Source organism: Amblyraja radiata, chromosome 46, assembly GCF_010909765.2.
Source record: "Amblyraja radiata isolate CabotCenter1 chromosome 46, sAmbRad1.1.pri, whole genome shotgun sequence".
Classification (NCBI taxonomy): domain Eukaryota; kingdom Metazoa; phylum Chordata; class Chondrichthyes; order Rajiformes; family Rajidae; genus Amblyraja; species Amblyraja radiata.
This window is the reverse complement of record NC_046001.1, coordinates 6303279-6325210: the sequence shown is the minus strand read 5'-3', so window position 1 is coordinate 6325210 and position 21932 is coordinate 6303279. Positions and strand designations below refer to the sequence as shown.

Here is a 21932-nt window from a genome sequence, read left to right as displayed (position 1 = left end):
CCCTGAACTGATCTGGACGCCGGTTTCGTGGAAGACTTTACAAAAACAACATATTTGGACCGACTGATTCTCTTCCCTCGCCAGTGTGTGAACAAGCCGGCGCTAGGACCCAAAAGTCTTTCTGGCTCCAGGCGGGATTGGTGGAAATGCCACAACCCAGAAATGCCTTGAGACGAGTAACTGACTGCGCGGAGGAGCCTTTTAAAGTCTATTGTTTTTGTTGAGCGGGCGGGAGACCGCAGCACATCGGGAAGGTGTATGAAGCCAAGAGGATCTCCGACTTGTTAATTTGTTTCACCAGCTGGAAGTTTTGCTCCCAAATCCCTGGCGACCAGAGGACCTACAGTTACGTTTGTTTCTGAAGCCAATAAGAGATATTAATTGAGTAGTGGAGCGATGGGGACCCCGGGGAATTCTCGGAGAAGGATTATGTCGAGAGAAATGTCGGAGGATGAAAACGTGATGTTAATGATAAAAGAGGTAAGAAACTCAGTTTCCCAAGTACTCTATTTTTTAAATGTTACATTTTAGGTTTAAATCGATTGTGAGGTTTCAGGTAAATCATTAAGCTTATTCTGTATTCACCAATGACACAAAACAGGAAACGAGTTTCTTATGACTACAGAATGATTTAATCTACTTTACATACCACAGTGTGAATCAGGCCCTGGATATGTGGAAATAAATGATCATTATAGGCGGGATGCTGCATCGAACTTTGAAGTGCAAAGCTGCTTTTGTCCTCGTTTATTTAAAGGCAGGCACGCCTCTTCTCCAAATCTAGGTTGGACCCTATGTAATCCACTTCATTCCCTGAACAAAAGTTCAATTTAATCAATCCTGTTCTCTAAATGAAGCTACATCTTGTAACACCTCTGGCTGTGTAAAACACGAATCTCCACAACAATGGCAAATGATATGTTGACTTTCAGAGTGTAAAATAAAAAGCCAGGACCTGAGGAAGGGTCTCGACCTGAAACGTCACCGATCCACGTTCTCCAGAGATGCTGCCTGACCCCGCTGAGTTGCTCCAACACTTTGTGTCCTTTAAGGATATTTTTAATACAGGGTAGACACAAAATGCTGGAGTAACTCAGCGGGACAGGCAGCATCTAAGGAGAGAAGGAATGGGTGACGTTTCAGGTCGAGACTCTGATACAGGGCCTTGGTGAGACCACACCTGAAATGTTTTGTGTAGTTCTGTGCTTTTTAACCAAAGAAAGGATGTACTTGTCATTGATGGAGAACAAAGGTTTATCAGGCTGGTTCCAGAGATGGTGGGATCAGTGATGAGGACGTGCAAATGGCATGGTCTGAGACTTAAATAGTCTTACATAGCATGCTCTTACATAGTCTGAAACTTAGCTCACTGTCAAATATCACACCAAGGTTGCAAGCAGTTTTTTGGCATTGGTTTTGATTTATTACTGTCACATGTACCGCGATACAGTGAATAGCTTTTGTTTGAGTGTAATCACATCAGTACAATCAAGCCATGCACAAGTTCAACAAGGTAATGTAAATAGAAAAATACTAGAGGGCAAATTATAGTGTTACAACATGGCAATGTTACATAGAATCATTGTCATAACAGCACGGAAACAGGCCCAACTTGCCCATGCCGACCAAGATGCCACATCTATACTAGTCCCACCTGTCTGTGTTTGGTCCATGTCCCTTTAAACCTTTCTTATTCATGTACCTGTCCAAAAGTCTTTTCGCATTCCAGAGAAAAAGTCCGATGTCTACAATGAGGTCGATTGTGGTGGGGACTGCACCCTTGTTTATGGGTGGACCATTCAGTGGTCTGATAACAGCAGGGGAAGAATCTGTTCCTGAATTTGGTGGTACCTGCTATTGAATATTCTGCCCGAGAGGGGAGAGGAGGAAATAGCTGGGGTGAAAAGGGTCCTTGATTACTTGCCTGCATTCCCGAAACCGTGTGAAGTACAGATGGAGTCAATGGTGGGACGACTGGTTTGTGTGATGGACTGCGTTACATCCACAATCTGCAATTTCTTGCGGTCTTGAGCAGAGCTGTTCCCAAACCAAGCTGTGATGCTTGTCGCTAGTATGCTTTCTATCTATGGTGTATCTGTGGATGTAGGCAAGAGTTGTTGGAGACATGCCAAACCTCCATACTCTCCTGTGGAGGTAGAGGCACTGGTGTGCATTTTTTGGCCGTAGCTTCAATCCATGACGGATTGTTGGTGATATTTACACCTGGAACTTGAGGCTCTCTATCATTTCCACGTCAGCACCATTGATGCTGATTGGGGCACATACTCCACCTTGCTTCCTGAAGTCCATAACCTGCTGACCTCACAAGAGTGGTTGTTATCCTGGCACCGTGTTATTCAATTCTCTATCTCCTTCCTGTACTCCATTTCGTCATTGTTTGCAATCCGTCCCACTACCGTGGTGTAATTCTGGTTTTGAGATTTGCTGGGGAGAGGGTTGGTGATAAGGAAGCTACATTTGTGATGTGAGGCGGTTGGATGTTGAACGAGCAGTCTGACAACTGTGTGGCAGTGACGGCTTTGGGAGAGGTGATGGTGAGCAAAAGCTGTGAAAGGCAATCACGCGACATGTAAACTGCGCTTATCCCAAGTACCGTCTTCTCATTCATTCTAATCCCTTTAATGTACTGATCCCCGACAAGGCTACGTGTAGAATCTTCACCTTTCTGGAGAAATTGCAACAAAGTCCTAATGTGCATATTTGGAGGGAATTTAGGAGCTAGAGCTAGGCTGCCTTGGTTTACCCTTGATAGACACAAAAAGCTGCAGTACCTCAGCGGGTCAGATTGCATCTCAGGAGAAAATGAATAGGTGACGTTTTGGGTCTAGACCCTTCTTCAAACTGAGAGTCGGGGGAAAGGGAAACAAGAGATATTGACGGAGATGTAGAGTGAGATATAGAACAAATGAATAGAAAGATGTGCAAAAAGGTAACGATGATAAAGGACACAGGCCATTGTTAGCTGTGTGCTAGGTGAAAACGAGTTACAGACAACGAGACTCAACACGACAACTTTGAAGCTTGTATAACTTGGGTGGGGGAGGGATGGAGAGAGGGGGGGATGCAAGGATTACTTGAAGTTAGAGATATCGATATAATAACGCTGGGTTTTAAGCTTCCCACGCGAAATATGAGATACTGTTCCTTCAATTTGTGTTTGGCCTCACTCTGACAATGGAGGAGGCCGAGGACAGAAAGGTCAGTGTGGGAATGGGAAGCGGAATTAAAGTGTTTGACAACCAGGAGATCAGGTAGATATCCATTCCCAGCTTGAAAGCCTGGAAATTAATTGTAACATCCTTATCATGGGTCTTTAATGTAAATTAACAGCTCAAAACCTTTTAACCTATTATGTCTGTCCATTCTTTTCAAGCAATCCTAAATTAATCTTATTTTGCCCATTGTCTTTGTTTCAAATATGTATCCAAATTTTTTTTTTTTTGTTAATGAGAGCGTCTCAACTACTTCCTGTGATTAGTTGTTCAATGTTGAATTGAGACTTTTTGTTCCCGCTCCTCCCTACGTTCAGTGGGGAACTTAAACTGATGACCCTTGCCACCGCCCCTGCAACGAGAGAAAATAGCCTTTCTAGTGTGTCAAATCCGCTAGTAACTAAAACAAAGACTTTGTATTAAATCTCTTGGTCTCTATTGCCCCGCTGGAAACAGACGGTTGTAAATATCAAGGCAAAATACACGGCAAGTCAGGAGAAATCGAGATGAAATTGTGCAATGTTCTCGTCAGAGTGTGTTCATTCTGTGAGCAAAACAAAACAAGAGAGGCGATCAAACCTATTTATGGTCAAGACGTCACGTTGTAAGGAATGTCGAGAGACTTGGGTTTCAGTCTGGGCAAGGAGATGTGCATTTTAAGTATTAGACGGTTAACATTAGGACTGATGTTTTGAACTCCCCCTTCAAATGGCCTCAAAGATGAATATTATCAACTAGCTGATGCCGAGGCCACAAAAGGCTGCACTTTTACACGACTAGCCTCATTATTTTTTAGACTCGGTTTGTTGAATGTTCTGCATTCAAGCTCGATTATCCAATTATCAATGGAGGCGAAGCCCTGGAATAATTAAAAATGATTGGTTGTTTCTAAGGAGGCGGTAAGGTTGTCTGGCTGTATGACCTGACATGGGGGTGAACTGGCGTTAATGATTACTGAATTCTCCGCATTTCGCTGTGGTTAAAGTGCACCATGGAATGAGAAGAATTCATCCTTGTTCCCTGGTTATTCATCAAGAACTGTTAACCTTTAAACCAAGTACACGCCAGCCACCATTTGCTGAAATCAGTTTCCCTGTTCGTCCAAAATCAAAGCCACTGAATATTACAGGGCACTGTGCAGAGAAGGGTAGCATAGATACAGCCCCACCCCCAATAATCGTCAAGAACCTGTGTGTTTACGTATTCACCGACTGCTTAAGATCCCTCTTCAAAAGCAGTCAAATTTCAATACCAATGCAAACCCTCTGGACACCGAAGTTTACCCTAGTCTTTCCGTGCACCATGGCTATAGAGATACTTATTATAAACGGGCTGGTGGTTAAAATTTAGAAGGATTTGAGAAAATAAAATACAAATCTGACAAGGCAACAGGCTACAGATGTGACAGGGAAGTAGTGAAATAAATCTGGATGGCTTACTGGCACTTGTGTAAACACAGATGGTGCTTGTAGCTACTTGATTTTCTCCACTTAAGGTACCTGGTACGCCTCTGCTCCCAGTGTACTTCACTGTGTTCAATGCTGAAGCTCTCTAGATATTCCCCAGGGGCTGTCATCTGCACTAATTTATTTCCCCCTCTTTGCTCCCCACCCCCTGAGAAATCTACATCAAATAAGAATTATGGGGAGAATCTGCACTATTTATACGGGATGGGATGATTAAAATAGTGATTTTTAAAAATTATTTAAAGTGGCACAGTTGGTAGAGCTGCTGCCTCACAGCGCCAGAGGCCCGGGTTTGATACTGACCTCAAGTGCTGTTGATGTGGAGTTTGCACGTTATCCCTGTGACCGCGTGGGTTTCCTCCAGTTGCTCCGGTTTCCTCCCACATCCCAAAGACGTGCGGTTCCGTAGGTTAATTGGCCCTCTGCAAATTGCCCCGGGTGTGCAGGGAGTGGATGAGAAAGTGGGATACGGTAGAACTAATGTGAACGGGTGATCGCTGGTCAGTGTGGACTCGATGGGCCGAAGGGCTGTTTCTGTGCTCTGTCTTTCAATCAATTAAAAGCTGCTCAGAGGGAGTAGCAGCTCCATGGAATTTTACACAACCCTCGAGATTGCATGACAGTCCTTCACTAAAGTGCTAAAAATCACTTTTTTTGGCTTCATTTCAGAGCAGCTCACATGATTTCCAAAGTACTTGATCATTACTTTAAAAAAAATGTTATTACTCCAATGTACCAGAACATTGGCGACTCACGGATATTTCATTGTTTATTCATGTGTAATGAATTGCAATACTCCTGGAAATAGTGACATGAGAGTGTTTCTTCCTCTTTTGATTGGCACTCTTAATGGCATTCTTCATCTTGCAAGTGGGAAAGTCCTTACAAAAATTGGTAGGAAAACTTTGGCATTGAATTTTGCCAAATCTGAAAATGGAACCTGTTCTTATCAGGGCCAGAACTGCTGCTTCAAAAGTGGAACGACCACTCTGTTTAAATTATCCGCAGACTAAGAGTCACCTACCTTGATGCACAAGTTCATAGGTTGTAGGCGCAGAATTGGGCCATTCGGCCCATCGTCTGCTCTGCCATTCAATCATGGCTGATCTATCTTTCCCTCTCAACCCCATTCTCCTGCCTTCTCCCCATAACACTTGATGCAGCAGTCCTAAAGTAAGCAAATCAACAACAATGATCTCGAGGCGAGCAGTTTGTGAAGGGTTTTCCAGCCAGTTTCCAATGCGCTGGAGAATTAGAAGTCAACGTATAGATCAGGCAAGACAGGGATTGAAGGCGTATAACACGAAACACAAGAATGTCTCATGCTCCTGACGACAAAAGTGAAACAAATCATAGTTCTACGCCAAATATTTGCAACACATGGACCAGTATCTTTGCCAAGGGCTGTCTTGCACACCTTTTGGCCAATATTTCTTACAGCTCTTCAATTTCTCCTTATGTGGATATGCTTTGCCTTCTCTGGTAGCAGGCCCAAATGGTGTAAGTGAGATCATAACTTTGTACTGTTGGGGATTACATGTATAAATCCACACCCGACTCTTCTAATACATAAATAAATAGGGATTAAAAAAAACTGGCAAGTCAGTGAGCACTTGAAGGAAATGGACAGGTGATATTGCAGAATGGAAAATTCTATGAGAAGGAGTGTATTCATGAGTCGAGAGGGGTCAAACGTTGAAAGGGAAGTTTTGATGAAAGGATTGCTGAATGTAGCAAGCGATTATTGCTCCAGAATGATGTAGCAAGGTGGAGCATGCTCCGCCTCTCAAATCCTAGCTGTTGCATTCCAGAGTGGTGAAGATGCCACAACACACACAGTACAAAAAATTCTCCAGAACAAGCCTTGATTATTCAGTGTGACTAAACAGGGTATGGCTTTCCTTACACAAATGCAAGAAAGCAAAGTGAAAGGTGAGAGAATCTACATGAGATTTACTTGCGCCTGAAGAGGCCAAGACAGTTCACAAATGCTCGGACCTCCGATTAAGTCTGTGATTTCAGACAATGAGTAAATGCATTGTATTGTGGTGGCATTGAGTGACAATAATCAGGATTGCCGGCATCTGCAATTCCTTGTTTCTACAGGAAAGAGCCTGTCCTTGTTTTGTGTTGAGTTAGGTAGGTAAGTTATGATGGTGTGTCATCTAAGTAAAGGGATGGTGTCCTCTCGCAGCAGGTTGGGGACTAGTGTTGAAATTGGGGAGAGCTATCCCACAGACGAGGAAAGCAACAGTCTGATATGATTGTCCTCACAACATTGTAGCATTGAGGACAATGAGGTGAACACCTCCTTCACAATCCTTTGGCATCTCCTGCTCCACTGGAGGAGGGGGCGCTTGGCATGCAGGCTGGATGGAGTTGCCATGGGGGTCTAATGTGGTTGATGGTACTGGGTCAAGCAAACCTCCTCCTGATTGCCTCCGCCCTTGGCTGATAAATCAATGCTCCTCTACTTTGAACAACACTTGGAAGTGGATGCTCTCCCTCCAAGCACTGAAAGTAGCTGAGGCACGGAGTACACTTATGATGGGGGACTTCACTGTCTGTCACCAATAGCGGCTTGGAGATGTGGATCACAGACACTACATTTAGAAAAAATAAGGCTTGTTTTGTCTGACAAACCAGATCCATTTTCCAAAATATGGTCTCCTTTCATTGAATTTCTTCAACAACATAATGGTTGAACACAAATTCAAAACCGACGCTAGGGTTGGGTGAGCGGGCGTAGGGAAGGGCAGTGGGATATATCTCCGCATTTTCCACTTCTTCGTTAGTTCAGGGGTTTTTCTTTTATCTCTTTCGTATCTTTTTCAAAATTCTTTTTTTGCTTTTTCTTTTCTTCTTCCTTTCCTTTCCTTTTTTTTCTTTTTTCCAATTTAGTTTTTAGTTTATAAAATGTTAAAACTGAAGCTGTAGGAAAATTGTATAATTGTTATGTCGATTACTTTCTCCTTGTACAATTGCTTCTAATAAAATAAATATTTTAAAAAACAATAGTGGCTCGGTAAAACTATCACAAACTAAGCTCACCGTGTCCTGAACAACCTCGGGTGCTGTCTGTGCGGAGTTTGCATGTTCACCCAGATTCTGAAGAAAAAAAAAATGTTTTTAAACTATGCCGAAAGCGAGTTTAATTGGGCACCCGTTCAGCACGCTGTGGTCAAAAACCAGGTTGTTGATTAATACTTTATTATCACATGTGACATATCACAGTAAAATTCTTTGTTTTGCATACCATACACAAAGCATAGAAAGAGTCGCCATGTTTAGGGCACCACTTTTGAAGTGGACAGGACGTGTTTAAAAGTGGATTTTGTTTTAAGCATGAATCATAAATTGTCTTTGGCTTTATTTATAGGCATAGGGAACAAAAACAAGGAAGTTCAGCTTAACCTTTTGTAAACCGTTCAATCAATCTCAGTATTGTGCACAGCTCTGGGCTTGATGCTTTAGGAAAGACGTCATGGCCCTGGAGAGGATGTAGAGGAGATTTATTTGACTGATTTCAAGGATGTAGAGCTTGTGTTATGTAGCTGCACTGGAGGAGTGGAGCTGTTCTGCTTGGAGCAGTGAAGGCTCGGGCAATGTTGGTGGTGGGCTCAGACACCTGGGGGCTGGTGCCAGAATAGACAGACCAGTAGTTGTTAGAGGACATGAATTTAAGGCAAATGGCAAAAAGGACCAGAGGTGAAATAAAGTTTAGAAACGAGGAACTGCAGATGCTGGTTTACAATAAAAAGACACAAAGTGCTGGAGTAACTTGGTGGACTCGGTGGATCAGGCAGCATCTTTGGAAAACATAGGTGACGTTTCTTCGAGGCGGGACCCTTCTTCAGACTGATTGTTGGGGGGGGGGGGGGGGGGGGGGGAAAAGTGGAGAGGCAGGACAAAGCCTGGCAGGTCATCGGTGAACATGGCGAAAGGAATCAAGGGATATGGGGGAAAAGCAGGAACGGGATACTGATTTTGGATGATCAGCCATGATCACATTGAATGGCGGTGCTGGCTCGAAGGGCCGAATGGCCTCCTGCACCTATTGTCTATGTCTATGACCTGTGGGTTCGAGCACAGCTTCTTCCCAACAACCATCAGGCTCTTGAACACTACAAAACACCAACCATACTATGGACTGTCTTGGTTGCACTGAGGACTTTACGCTCTTTTGCACTAATATTGGAGTTATTCATTTTTTTTAATGTTTTGTTTAAGATGCTGCAAGTGAGAATTTATTGTTCCGTCGACAGTATACATGGCAATTAAACACTCTTGACGTCCGCCTCGGCCCACATCATTACGATTTTCCAAGGACGATTCAAAAGAAAGCAGGAGACCCACCTTAACCCAGGTCATCTACCAACCTGGGCAATGGCAGCGATCTTAGAATCTGAAGGGACAAACTCTCTTTTTTAATTCTCTTCTTCAGTCTGAAGAAGGGTTTCGGCCCAAAACGTTTGCCTATTTCCTTCGCTCCATAGATGCTGCCGCACTCGCTGAGTTTCTCCAGCAATTTTGTCTACCTTCTTTTTTAACTGCTGTAAATGGTGCAAAAACAGAAAACATCGGGAAGTGTTGAAGGCTATTTATGCATTTTTCTTTTTGTGTCGTTGTATGCTCCCTCCAAAGTTACGGCAATGGTACAGAATTGCAGCAAAAAAAGTGTATTGCAACCTGAAATCTGTGTGATCTCTCTTGCTGCCCACCAATAACTGTCACCACAAACTAATGTGTTAAATGATGTTGTTAATTCTGTCCAAATACATGTTCTTTATGAGGGATGATTTTTACCTATAAACTGGATCATCATGTTTGGAAGCTTTGCTGCACTATCGTTGACATCCAGTGATGACCGTGTGGCTATTTGCAGTGCTGACGACCTCAGAGTTTACTCTAAGCTGGAAGCAGTTACAGCTCCTTTAAAATACCATGGATGCTGGAAGAAAAATCTGATGTTTACTCTTATCTTGTTCCATCCGAGCAGTAAATAAAGCTTTGACAACTGCTTCCAGATGGTTGCAGGGCTCATTAAATGCTGCACAAGCTCTTGAGATTTCTGATGTTTAGAAGCCTCATTAATTCTTTATTCTTGACTGAAAAAACACAAATGTGGATCAAACCGCTCCTCCCGACACTTCTCGGCCATTAGCTTGATGTGTTTATTTTCTCGCTTTGACCATACCCTTTCCTAAACACAATAGTTTGTGACGGACTCTCCTCCTTGGGCAGTCTTGACTTGCTTCCAATTCTGTGGTGACCACATTGGCCTCATCAGACACCCCTGAATCCTCAGAACAAATTGAAGCCCAGCGTTCATGAGGCAATGTGAGTCGTTAGCAGCAGAAATGTACACGGCGACCTGTAACCTGGTGGCCTGGAATATCACTCTACCATTGCGAAGAAACCACGAGACCAGCTATCAAGAGTAGTTCTCTCCGTCCCTCCCCCACCATAGTTTCACTGTCCTCTTGATTAATTTGTTTGAGAAAGAACTGCAGATGCTGGAAAAATCGGTAGACAAAAAATGCTGGAGAAACTCAGCGGGTGAGCAGCATCTATGGAGAGAAGGAATTAGCGAGATCTTTCCTCCTGATTAATTTTACTGTTTGTATGTCTCGTTATCACCTTCCCCATAGCCAACAAAAGTCAAAGTAGCCTTTATTGTCATTCAGACCTTGCGGTCTGAACGAAATTTTGTTGCCTTGCAGTCCTACATATAGTAAAAATGACAAGAACACACAATAAACACAAATTAACATCCACCACAGTGATTTCACCAGGCGCCTCCTCACTGTGATGGAAGGCAAAAGTCTTAAGTCTTTGTCTCATCCCTTCTTATTCTCCCTCTGCGCCGAGGCGATACAGGCTTCAGATGTTGTGACCCCGCCGGGCGATGGTAAGTAATGTCAGTCCCGCGGCTGAATCCGAGCTCCGCGAATGGGCCGGTTCAACTCCGCGGCCCGGGGTGGTCGGAGTTGTCGAAGCTGCAGCCCTCCAGTCCAGCGGACGCAGCTGTTGTTGCGGGAGCTCCGGAGAACAGGTTCCGCAACCTGTTACCTGTGAGCTCCCGACACTGGGCCCGCGGTCGGGTCGGGTGGCCGCTGCTGCTGGAACACTGCCCCAGCTCCGAGGCCAGGTCGCCGCTGCCCCAGCTCCGAGGCTGGGTGGCCGCTGCCGCTGCCCCAGATCCGAGACTGGGTGGCCGCTGCCTCTGCCGCTGCCCCAGCTCCGAGGCCAGGTCGCCGCTGCCGCTGCCCCAGCTCCAAGGCCGGATCTCTGCTGCTGTCGGAACACAACAGCTCTGGAGTCGGACCGCTGCCACTGGAACGCTGCCCCAGCTCCTCGGCGGAGACGGAGACGGGGGATACGACAAGAAAAGTCGCATCACCCCCGAAGGAAGAGACCAAAAACATGTTTCTCCCCCCACCCACACACATACACAACCTAATAAACCAAAGATTAACTAAAACAGGACAAAAGAACAACAACAAAAAAAGAAAAAAACAGACGGACTGCAGGCGAGCCGCAGCTGCTAAGGCAGCGCCGCCATCTCCAACAATGAAGCATTCTACATTTCCTTGATCATCGTCTGCTTTGAACTGTCATTTTCACACCTTACCCTTCCATATCAGTTTCCCTCTCCCCAGACTCTCAGTCTGAAGAAGGGTCTCGACAACACCATGGTGGAAGAAATGCAGCAGCTCACCGCCAAGAGCAATGAATGAAATTCAATAGATACTGGCCTTGCCAATGGCACCCAGACCCTGAAAATGAATGATGTAGCATTGCCCTTTTGTGAGTTCTCCCTATAGCAGCATAGCCGCTGCGACAGTCCGACGCAATACTGACGTTGTGCTGACACAAGGTGACCTCTGTGGATCAGGGGGCAGGATAATTGTCATCTGAAGTGAAGCACTCCAGAGAAGTGAGAAAGGAGTTAAACTGTCAAATGTGGGGGTGGAGAGGAATAATGTGAATCTAGATGTAGCATCAACCCGTAACATCAACACGTAACATGATTGAACGGCGGAGTGGACTTGATGGCTGAATGGCCTGATTCTGCTATAATTTCTGACCTTATGGGATTACTGAGAAGCAGCACAGACTTGACGGGCTGACTGACTGCTTTCTGCTTGGTCAGGAAATATGAAAACGTGAATAATGCCTCTGCTCTTGACTTTGTCGGCTGACGTCATTGTGTGCATCACTCCCCTTCTGTTTCTCTTTGTAGGCCGATGCCAAGTTCAACTCCAAGAGAACTTCACTTGCTGAGGTCAAAGAGGCTTGTATGAAGATATTGGTGCAACAGCAGCAAGAGGTAAAGCACAGTATCTAACACGCATCCCTCACGACTATTGTCACCCGCACAGTGTTTCTGTACAAATAAGTGATGAGAGGAATCCCTGTGGAGAACAATGGCACGCGATGACACAAAACAACCTTACGAGAAAGAAATCTTTCCACTGAAGCACATTGTGTTGAAGCTGTCTCTTGCGAGGTCTTCCAATAATACCACTGGTATGGACACAAAAAGCTGGAGCAACTCAGCAGGACAGGCAGTATCTGTGGAGAGAAGGAATGGGTGATGTTCAGCCTGAAGAAGGGTCTTGACCCGAAACGTCACCTATTCCTTCTCTCCAGAGATGCTGCCTGTCCCGCTGAGTTACTCCAGCACATTGTGTCTATCTCCGGTGTGAACCTGCATCTGCAGTTCCTTCCTATGTATACCACTGGGATTATGTACCTACAGCATTACCATTATATGCAAACATTGCCAGTCAGTGTATTCTTTAGCCAGATCAGCACAATAATGAACTAGAAATGTGATAATTGAGAACACTTTGCCATTTGGTTATTCCAAGAAAGATGTCGTGCAATGTTTGAATTTGTTTTGTCTTGCACAGACTGATTAATATTTAAAAACAAGAATAAACAATATAATAACTCCTCCCTGTCCATTTTTAAATAATCGGGAAATGTAAGAAGGAAAAGAACTAGATTTGTTGTTGAAATGAACTTCTTCTTCCGTATGGCGTGCACAACCTAAAGTTGTAGGGCAACTTGTTCTATTTGATCTTATTTGTTTGTGCACGCCGGGTTGATTGCATTAGTCGAAACAGGGCGGACCACGTGAAGGTTGCAACCTCCCACCCCGTTGAAATGAACCATGGGATTGTGAATCAAGCATAATCTTAAATCTGGAAAACATTTAAACATTGTTCCCTTGCATAAATTGGTCGAGGGGAACTCTGATTCCTGTCTATTTCGACTGAAAAGCGTTTTTCTAAAAATGACTGAAATTTCAATATTCAAATTTGAATTTTGATGAAGTTTGGGTGTGTTCGAGACTTGCTTTTGTACAGCACATTCACAATTTGCATCTTGCGTGGTGTTCTTGTTCCGTCCTCAAAATAAATACAGATAATACTGGAAGCACTTAACAGATCGGGCAGCAGCTGTGGAAAGAGAAACCGTGTTTGTTTTGGGTCTGCGATCCTTCATCAGAAATTGGAGAGACAAGTTAGTTGAGGTAGTAGGGAAGGTAGGGGGATGGGTAAAGAGTATACTTTAGCCAGCGATTGAGAATAATGGATCAACAGAGCATCAAAGGAGAATATCCTGCCTGTGAGTACTGGCTCTTGTCTGGAACTGTCCAGTTGATTTTAATCCCCTGCTCTTTCTCTATAGCCCTGTCAGATTTCCTCTCTGTATTCAACTCTGGTTTTATTCATCATGAAGTAGTTATTGTTTAGGCTAACTGCTAGTGAGCCGAATGCATTTAAAGCATGGAGGTTTGAGGATACAGAATAGTCGCTGTTAAAATACATTTCTATCCTTGTCCTCATCTCTTCGCACCCCAAAGCCTCCCCAGGAACCTGTGCAATGCCCTACTCCAGCAGAGACTCTTAAGGTTTGAAGTGTGCAGACAAGCTTTTGTGTTCCATATCCTCGGGACGGTCATTATTTGTCAGATGTAGTGCAGCAAGTATATTGGGGTAGAGATCCCATAAAGATACTCTTGTTCTTCTGCTGTAACGTGGGTGGAAACCACAGGAGAGCAGCAGAAGTTTGCAGATAAATGACAGAGTAATCTTTAGATGTCGTGTCTGTCTTTTATGATTGTCTGTGGATTGAGACAAGATGCAAATTAAAGGGAAAAGCTGGATGGCAGGAGAGAGCCAGACTTCAATTTAAAAACCTTTGAGCACTGAAGATCTTCTCCTAAACCAATATATAATAATGTTTCTTTATCATATATATCTATTTACAACTTATAGGAGCTAATGGAAAAACAAGATGCTGACCAGGTAGACGGTTTCCTGCTAGGATTCTGTTCCAAACAGAATATTATGTGTTCCCTGGGATTTTCTGACGACAACTGACCTATGAATTGCAGCTCCTGTTGTTCAGAAACTCTCTTGTGTGAAAGAGTAAGAAGTGATCTCATGGAAACAGAGAACTCTTATGGGTTTGACAGGGTAGGTATGTTGTGTCTAGAACGGGCGCAAAATAAGGGACTGGCCATTTACAACAGCGATGAGAATCAAAGGGCATTGTTAGCCAACAGGGTAGAAGAATACATATCACATAGGACATTCCTTAATAGTACCTCGAACAGCAACAAAGTTATACAGGACAATATTTGATCGCTTGAACTAACTTTCAGTTCTGTTATCCCAACTTTCTTCAAGGAAATGATTAACAAAATGACAGTTTTGTTGGGGATCTGTTGCAAAAATCTATCACTTTGGGAGGAAAATAGAATTTGGGCTAATGAGATTTCTAACTCCATTTGTATAAGCAAGTGTTTATTTTTTATATGTTCTTATAGACATGTGTAAAATCATGAGAGGAATAGATGGGGTAGACACACAGTCTCTTGCCCAGAGTATGGGAATCAAGAACCAGAGGGCATAGCTTTTAGGTGAGGGGGGAAAAGATTTAAAAGGAACTTGAGGGTGGTGGGTGTATGGAACAAGCTGCTGGAGGAGTTAGTTGAGACAGAGACTATCGCAATGTTTAAGAAGCAATTCGACAGGTACATGGATTGGACAAGTTTAGAGGGATATGGGCCAAATGCAGGCAAGTAGGACTAGTGTAGATGGGACATGTGGGCAAGTTGGGCCTGTTCCCGGGACTTGTTCCCGATGTTGGGGGAGTCCAGAACCAGGGGCCACAGTTTAAGAAGAAGGATTAAGCCATTTAGAACGGAGACGAGGAAACACTTTTTTCTCACAGAGAGTGGTGAGTCTGTGGAATTCTCTGCCTCAGAGGGCGGTGGAGGCATGTTCTCTGGATACTTTCAAGAGAGAGCTAGATAGGGCTCTTAAAAATAGTGGAGTCAGGGGATATGGGGAGAAGGCAGGAACGTGGTACTGATTGGGGATGATCAGCCATGATCACATTGAATGGCGGTGCTGGCTCGAAGGGCCAAATGGCCTACTCCTGCACCTATTGTCTATTGTCTATTGTTTTCACACTGTATGACTCTTGTTGTGTGCATGCACCTATAGTTACATTACGTTTGTATGTTGAGAAATGATTAATGAAATCATGCTTCCTCTGTGGGCATAACCTGTTGTGTTCATGTTGTCCTTGAGTAGAACACCCAGGAAGACTTCAAAGAGAAATACATGGATGCAGTCGAGTCGATTGGCCATTTGGAAACTGAGAAGGTGTTGCTCATGTACGAGGTGGAGCGGCTGAGGGATGTCCTGGAGGGCACAGAGGAGGAGCTGGCCGAGCTTCACTGGAAACATCAGCAAATAACCAGGGTACCGTGTCCTGGCTCCTACGAATTTGAAGGAACTCTGTGTCAAATTGTCTTAAAAACAATAACCGACACTCGAGGGTACCAGAGCATGAATTTGGCTCACTATCCCCAAATACCCTCCATCAATAATGTCCCTGTATTCCTTTCCCCCTCCACAGACCCAGATCCCTTGTACTAACCATTACTACTCCAGCATGTTCATGTTCATGTTCCTTATTGATCTGCCAGATTGGACTTTGTTTTATTATGAAACATGGATTAGCCCAATCCTATTAATTGGCAGACTATTTGCACAGTAAAATGCCATGGCCACAGTCTGAAGAAGGGTCCCAACTCAAAATGTTGCCTGTCCATGTCCCTCCACAGATATTGCAGCACTTAGTATTTTGCTCAAGATTGCAGCATGTGCAGTCACCCGTGTCTCCAAGGCCACAGTGTGTTTGGCAGGCCTAACTCTGAGCTTTGTGCCATTATTTCATGTACAACTGCGTGCTGTTCAGATCAAAGGGCATCAGACTAACTGATGTTTCTATTTATATAATTAATTTATTATTTATTTCGAACAGAATAAAAAGCAAATGTGAAACAGCATACAAAAAACAAAACAAAAATATTTATAAAGTGTCATAAGCAATATTTATAAATAAATGAAATCATATGTGTCCGAAAAGGAGCAGGAAGAAGACAAAGCTTATTAATTCCCACCCCTTATTCAACTGCTTGTAATTATCTTATACAAATTTAGCAGCTATATGTACACCAGCCATTATATGTACACCAAATTATTTACATTTGAACACTAATCAAATATTTACAAAGCCATACAAAAAAGAAAAAAAGAAAAAGAAAAGAAAAAATCCGCATATACTATACAGTATCTTAGTCATATTTACAACCCATCACTCTATAATCACCCTTCCCAATACAATCAGTATAACAAATATCACAATCACCTATCCTCATCCCAATATCCTTTAAAAAAAAAAGTGTTTTTGTACAACTTTTTAAACTGAATTATGCTTGTGCTAAGTTTTATCTCCTGTTCCAGACCATTCCACAAATTCACACCACAGATTGCCATGCACATACTTTTAAGATGTACGTAACGTCAAGAGAAAAATAAGCTTGCTCTGCATATGTTGGAGTGGTGGTGGGTTTCAGCACTAAATTGCAACAGGATGAAGTGACCAGAAAGTGTTGGTTGCAAGAGGAAACACACACAGTGGTCATATCATTCAACTTTGGAAAGGGGCAGTAAATTTAAGAGTTTACATACAAATGTCTGTTGGGTGATTCTCTAGGGATGCATGTTCTCCAGGGATGCCACCTGACCCGCTGAGTTACTCCAGCATTTTGTGTCTTGTTGAGTGATTACGGTTTTCTATTTCAATTAAACAGGAGCTGGAAAAGGAGAAAGTTGCCAAACATTTATTGTTACAGAAAATGAATTGCATGCAGGAGCAACTGGAAGAGAGAAAGATAAACGAGGTAAGAATTATGAAGGCAAAGTCTGACTTGTGTTATGTTGCAGCTGGGGCCTTGGGGAAATTGCATCTGATCAATGGAAATGTTCTTGGAAACTTTGGGGGGGGCTGTGCTCGATCTGCAGAGTGCCCCCCTCTACTGGGTAAGCTGCCCCATAGATATTTATCAGCTTTATATTTATTAATTTTCTGGGATGGCGCGGATGGCATTTATTGCCCATCTCTAAGAGAAGGCGGTAGTGAGTTGCTGCTTTGAACTGCTACAGAAGGTACTCCCACTGTGTGGTTAGGTAGGGAGTTCCAACATTTTAACCCAGTGACAATGAAGGACCAGCGAACGTCCTGAATCCCAGAGAGACTGTCGGACACCTAAAACCCACTGGACCTGAGGAGGTGATGGGCTCGTCTTTCTCAACTATGCTGAGCTCAATGACCTTCTGTATGCTTCTATACATTCCCTGGAGGAGTGGGGGCAGAGAGTGGACCGGAGGAGTGGGGTGGGGGGGGGGGGGGGGGGAAGAGGGCGGGCTGGAACAGTGTGCGGGAGAGAGGACCGGAGCAGTCACGGGAGAGAGAGAGGGCCAGAACAGTGGGGGAAGGGAGGACGGAGCAGTTGGGGGAGAGATGACTACAGTAGTAGTTAGGGGTAACATGAGGGGGAACTTCTTTACTCAGAGAGTGGTAGCTGTGTGGAATGAGCTTCCAGTGGAAGTGGTGGAGGCAGGTTCGTTTTTATCATTTAAAAATAAATTGGATAGTTATATGGATGGGAAAGGAATGGAGGGTTATGGTCTGAGCGCAGGTATATGGGACTAGGGGAGATTATGTGTTCAGCACGGACTAGAAGGGTCGAGATGGCCTGTTTCCGTGCTGTAATTGTTATATGGTTAGTAGTGAGGTGGGGCCGGCCGGAGTGGGGGAGTGAGTGGGCCAGAGACACAATGTGAACAGTGGGGCATCCGTTATCCCAACCTGACACACAATGTAAAAAGCAGTTTCATGTCCCGATTTATAAACCAAGGAATTTATTTATTTTAATATAATTTCAATAAGCCATTTTACTCGTTATTATCTGTGTCCGTAACAGAACTTTACAATTATAATTTGGATTTGTTCAGCCCCATTTAAAAAAATAAAAAAATAAAAAATTCCCTTTTAAAAGTTGCTCTTGCATCTGCTTCCTCTGCCTTTTCAGGCTGTGTGTTTCTGATAATAATGTTTATTTTTTAAAAGGAAAGGTCTCCTCCCCTTCCTCATTGTTTTTCTGCCCCCTGATCATCAATCTTCCTGACACTGGAAACTATCGACGTCAAAACTCGACATCATTTTGCGCACAGCTATCATGTTCCCCCTTGACCCCTGAGGACGACAATCTCAGCATCTCTGCATTTCTTGATCTTGGTATCGTCTTGGCAAGCCTTCTCCGTGCCTCTGTGTGGGCCTTGACATCCTTCCTGCAGTGAGGTGCCAAGATTGGACACACAGCTCCAACTAAGGCCTTGCCAGTGATTTATCATAAATTCCCCAAAATATATTTTAAATATCTTTTAGATCTCTCCATTTTACACTCGATTGTGGCCGTTTGGGAGGACACAAATCTTAAATAGAAACTGAATTCTAATAATGGGAGGATAAAACAAAAAACTAAATGTTGCATGCAATTTCAATAGATATCTAAAATAGTCAATGCTCAATTTAACCTTATTGTGAGATTAGCTCGTAGGACTACTAAACTTTCCCCTCTATGCAAGCTTGTTTCTTGCACATTTTGAAAGCAATGACCAAATATATTACTGCACTTCTAACTTCCATTACTCATTAACTAATTGTGGTGCTTTTCCACAGGCTGTTGAAATGACTAATACCAATGATATGGATCAAGGTATCCAGAGCAACCTTAAACAGGAGGAATATTCAGGTGCAAGGAAAATGGAGTTGAAATCGGCTGATGATGGCATGCAGCAACTTTGGAGCTCAACAGCAAACTTGGCAGATGGAGAGCAGAAACACTTGACAAACACCAGCTTTGAAGCTAAACACAATATACAAGGTCAAGCAAAAATACTTGCACAACGAGGTGCAGATGACGTGCTTTTGGAAGAATCTACTCGTCTGATAAAGGCTGGTGAAAATATGATGATTGCAGAAAAAGTGAACCATGTTCACCATTGTGAGGCTGAAAGATCCACATTGAATAACGTCATGGAAGGCAGTGGAAGTGAAACTTTTGAACCTGTAAAGGTGGACAGTGAAAGAAGCGACTCGGAAAGTAAGGGTCAAAAAGAGGAAGAGCTAATCTTTGGGGCAAGTCGAGTTTCTTTGGAGGAGAGTGCACACAATGAGACACAAAGTGATGTAGAGGCAAGAGAGCAAGTGGCTTGTGACCATTCTTTGAGTAATGCGGTGAAAGAGGAAGAAAGAAAGCAAATTGAACAAAAGAAAACCATTACGATGGAAATGCACGATGGAACAAACCTGGAATCAACAGATGTTTGTGGAAGTATAGCAAGGGTTCCGGGGCAAGACCATGGAGTAACCCCTAGAGAAACCAGATGGGAGGGAACTAAAGAGTGGAACAGGGAAGCAATATCTTCAGGTAAAAGTGACAAAGAATTGGGAATGGATTGCAAGGCTGAGGATATCGAAAGTGGCGGAAAGGATATTCTTGATGCAGTTGGGAGAGCTGATGATGAACGGATAGAGTGTGGCAGAAATAGGGAAGAGGTCACCAACCCCTTACAGAGTGTGAAAGCAACCATTCCAAGTCTTGCAAAGGATGGAGTTTCTGCGAATCTGAAGCAGGATTTGGGGTCAGACGAGGAGCAACAGCATGGAAAAGTAATGTCTGAAGAGAACAAGAATCCAGTGAAGAGTCAGGAGACGGATGGATGGTTACAAAGTTCTATTGATGAAATAAATCAAGAAGCCTGCAGTAGAAGGAAAGAAGGCAAGGATATCAATGAAAAGGCAAGAGTAGGTGTATTACAAGAGGACAATGCAGACAAGGGGAATGAAATGAATGTAGATTTAGATGCACAAGAGCATAACATTGGAATGGGTGGATCAGTTCAGGGGGAAGGGAAACAAACACACAATGGTAGCAACACTGAGGAAAACAATGGTGAGAGGGAGAAGAGCCCACTTGAAATGTTTGTGCAATACATTAGAACGATAATAGCACAGAAGAACCTTACGAAAAATGAGGGCCAGGCGAGCAGGAAGGACGATGCGGATGACTGCAGGAGTGAGGTGCGTGGGGAAAGGGACGAGGAAATAAAAGAGCAGAATGAAGAACATCAAGAACTGTATGTGGGAGAAGAGAAAGAAAAGTTAGGATCACCAGGTGATGGGTATGGGGAGAAAAGGGGGAATGATATGAGTGGGGAGGGACCGCTCGAAGATACAATCAAGCTGACAGGACCGGAAGGAAGGAAGGCTGCAAGGGAATTTGTTGGAGAAGCAGAGGGAGTCTCGGATGATCTATCTGATGAGGAAATGCACGATGCAGCAGAAAGTATGGCATCTGAACCAAAAGCTGCCTTGTGCGATGGAGAAAGGAAACCAGACACTGAAGGTGATCCTGAAAACACACCAGAGGACGAGATGGGTTTTGGGCAGAGTTTGAATAGAAACGAGAGTATCATGCGACACATGAAAAATAAAGAAGCGTGTCGGGTTTCGTAGAGTTCCTGTCATGTTCCAACTACGTAAATCTTGAGGCTGAAAAGGCCTCAAAGGCTTCTTAGAAACATAGAAAATAGATGCAGGAGTAGGCCATTTGGCCAGGAGCCAGCACCGCCATTCAAATCAGAACCCCGTTCCTGCTTTTTCCCCATATCCCTTAGCCCTAAGAGTTAAATCTAACTCTCTTGAAAACTGAAAACGTTGCAAAACCTTGCGCAAATTAGATTTTTTAAATCATCATAACACTGATAATTTCTTTTGCAAAGACTTTCACTTTTTAACTGAAAAGTAAACCATACTTGGAATGTAAATAAGTTGATCTTAAGTGGAAATAATTTTATGATTGCGCTCCTCAATGCATTGTGCCTCAGAGTTTTTAGATTTAATTGACTAAGGCATAAATAGCCTATCTTTATGCGCCTATTATATGTTATAAGGCTCCTTTTGCCTTTGTTTGGGCTGTTATCGTTTCACCATGCCAATTAAGAAATCTGTACAGCCCTCGACAAACCTCTCAGAATCTGAAGAAATTAGCAATGAACCTACAGAAACCTTTATGAACATTAATGTATCTGTTGCCTGTTTTAGGCAGCATGGGCTTTTAGGAAAACAAGGTCAACATTTTGAGATTGACATTGAAACACGTGATCTATATTGAAGGATAGAGTAGTATTTCCGAAGCATATGAAGCACAGTGCTATTTTAAAGATGTGGGTGATATTATAGCCCTTTGTAATTATGCCTGTATACCTGCTGTTGTTAATTTAATGATCAGTTACCTGTATCACTCACTGCACCTCTGTTCACTTACTTTCCACTCGAGTCCAGCTGAACCTGCATTTGATGTTCCTTCTTTAGCTAGGCCCAGCAGAGATTAAAGATGCCTTAGCAATACTGCTCTGCTGTGGCAGTCTGAGGGCCCTGAAATGATTTTAGGATTGACAAATGTGCTGTAGCCCTGAAGATTGTGAATGCTGCAATCCACTGTAATACATGCTTTCTTCCACCAGATGGTGTGATCAACCAACTGGGTGTTGTCTGTTCTCAGAGTCAACTGTTTTCATGTTCTTGTACTTGAGTTGGGACAATAAAATCTAAATAAACGAGATGTATTATTTTCGTACTGCGCAATGCTGTTTCAAAGTTATGCGGCTATAGAAAACGCATCTGTCTATTTGCATGCAAATGCTTTTCATGAAGAATGTGTTGCACCTATCCTGCTGAAAGTTGTACATCTTTCTCCTTCCCCACTCCATTCAACCTACTTCTGTAATTT

General features: G+C 43.4%; 1 protein-coding gene across 1 annotated transcript; it reads left to right on the top strand.

The window, feature by feature from the left end:
* Positions 1-154: 154 nt before the first annotated feature.
* On the top strand, positions 155-21764 carry LOC116968809 (leucine-rich repeat flightless-interacting protein 1-like). Its single transcript, XM_033015704.1, has 5 exons — positions 155-480; positions 11946-12032; positions 15319-15489; positions 16887-16976; positions 18818-21764. Exons 1-5 carry the CDS (start codon positions 397-399, stop codon positions 20654-20656), a joined length of 2271 nt encoding a protein of 756 aa, XP_032871595.1. The 5' UTR covers positions 155-396; the 3' UTR covers positions 20657-21764.
* The last annotated feature ends 168 nt before the right edge of the window (positions 21765-21932 follow it).

What these genes read in the sequence shown, in the direction of transcription:
- LOC116968809 (XM_033015704.1), top strand. Translation starts at nt 397, where the DNA reads ATGGGGACCCCGGGGAATTCTCGGAGAAGGATTATGTCGAGAGAAATG. An exon ending in TGGTGCAACAGCAGCAAGAG is followed by an intron (nt 12,033 to 15,318) that starts GTAAAGCACAGT and finishes GTCCTTGAGTAG; the next exon opens with AACACCCAGGAAGACTTCAA. An exon ending in AACATCAGCAAATAACCAGG is followed by an intron (nt 15,490 to 16,886) that starts GTACCGTGTCCT and finishes TCAATTAAACAG; the next exon opens with GAGCTGGAAAAGGAGAAAGT.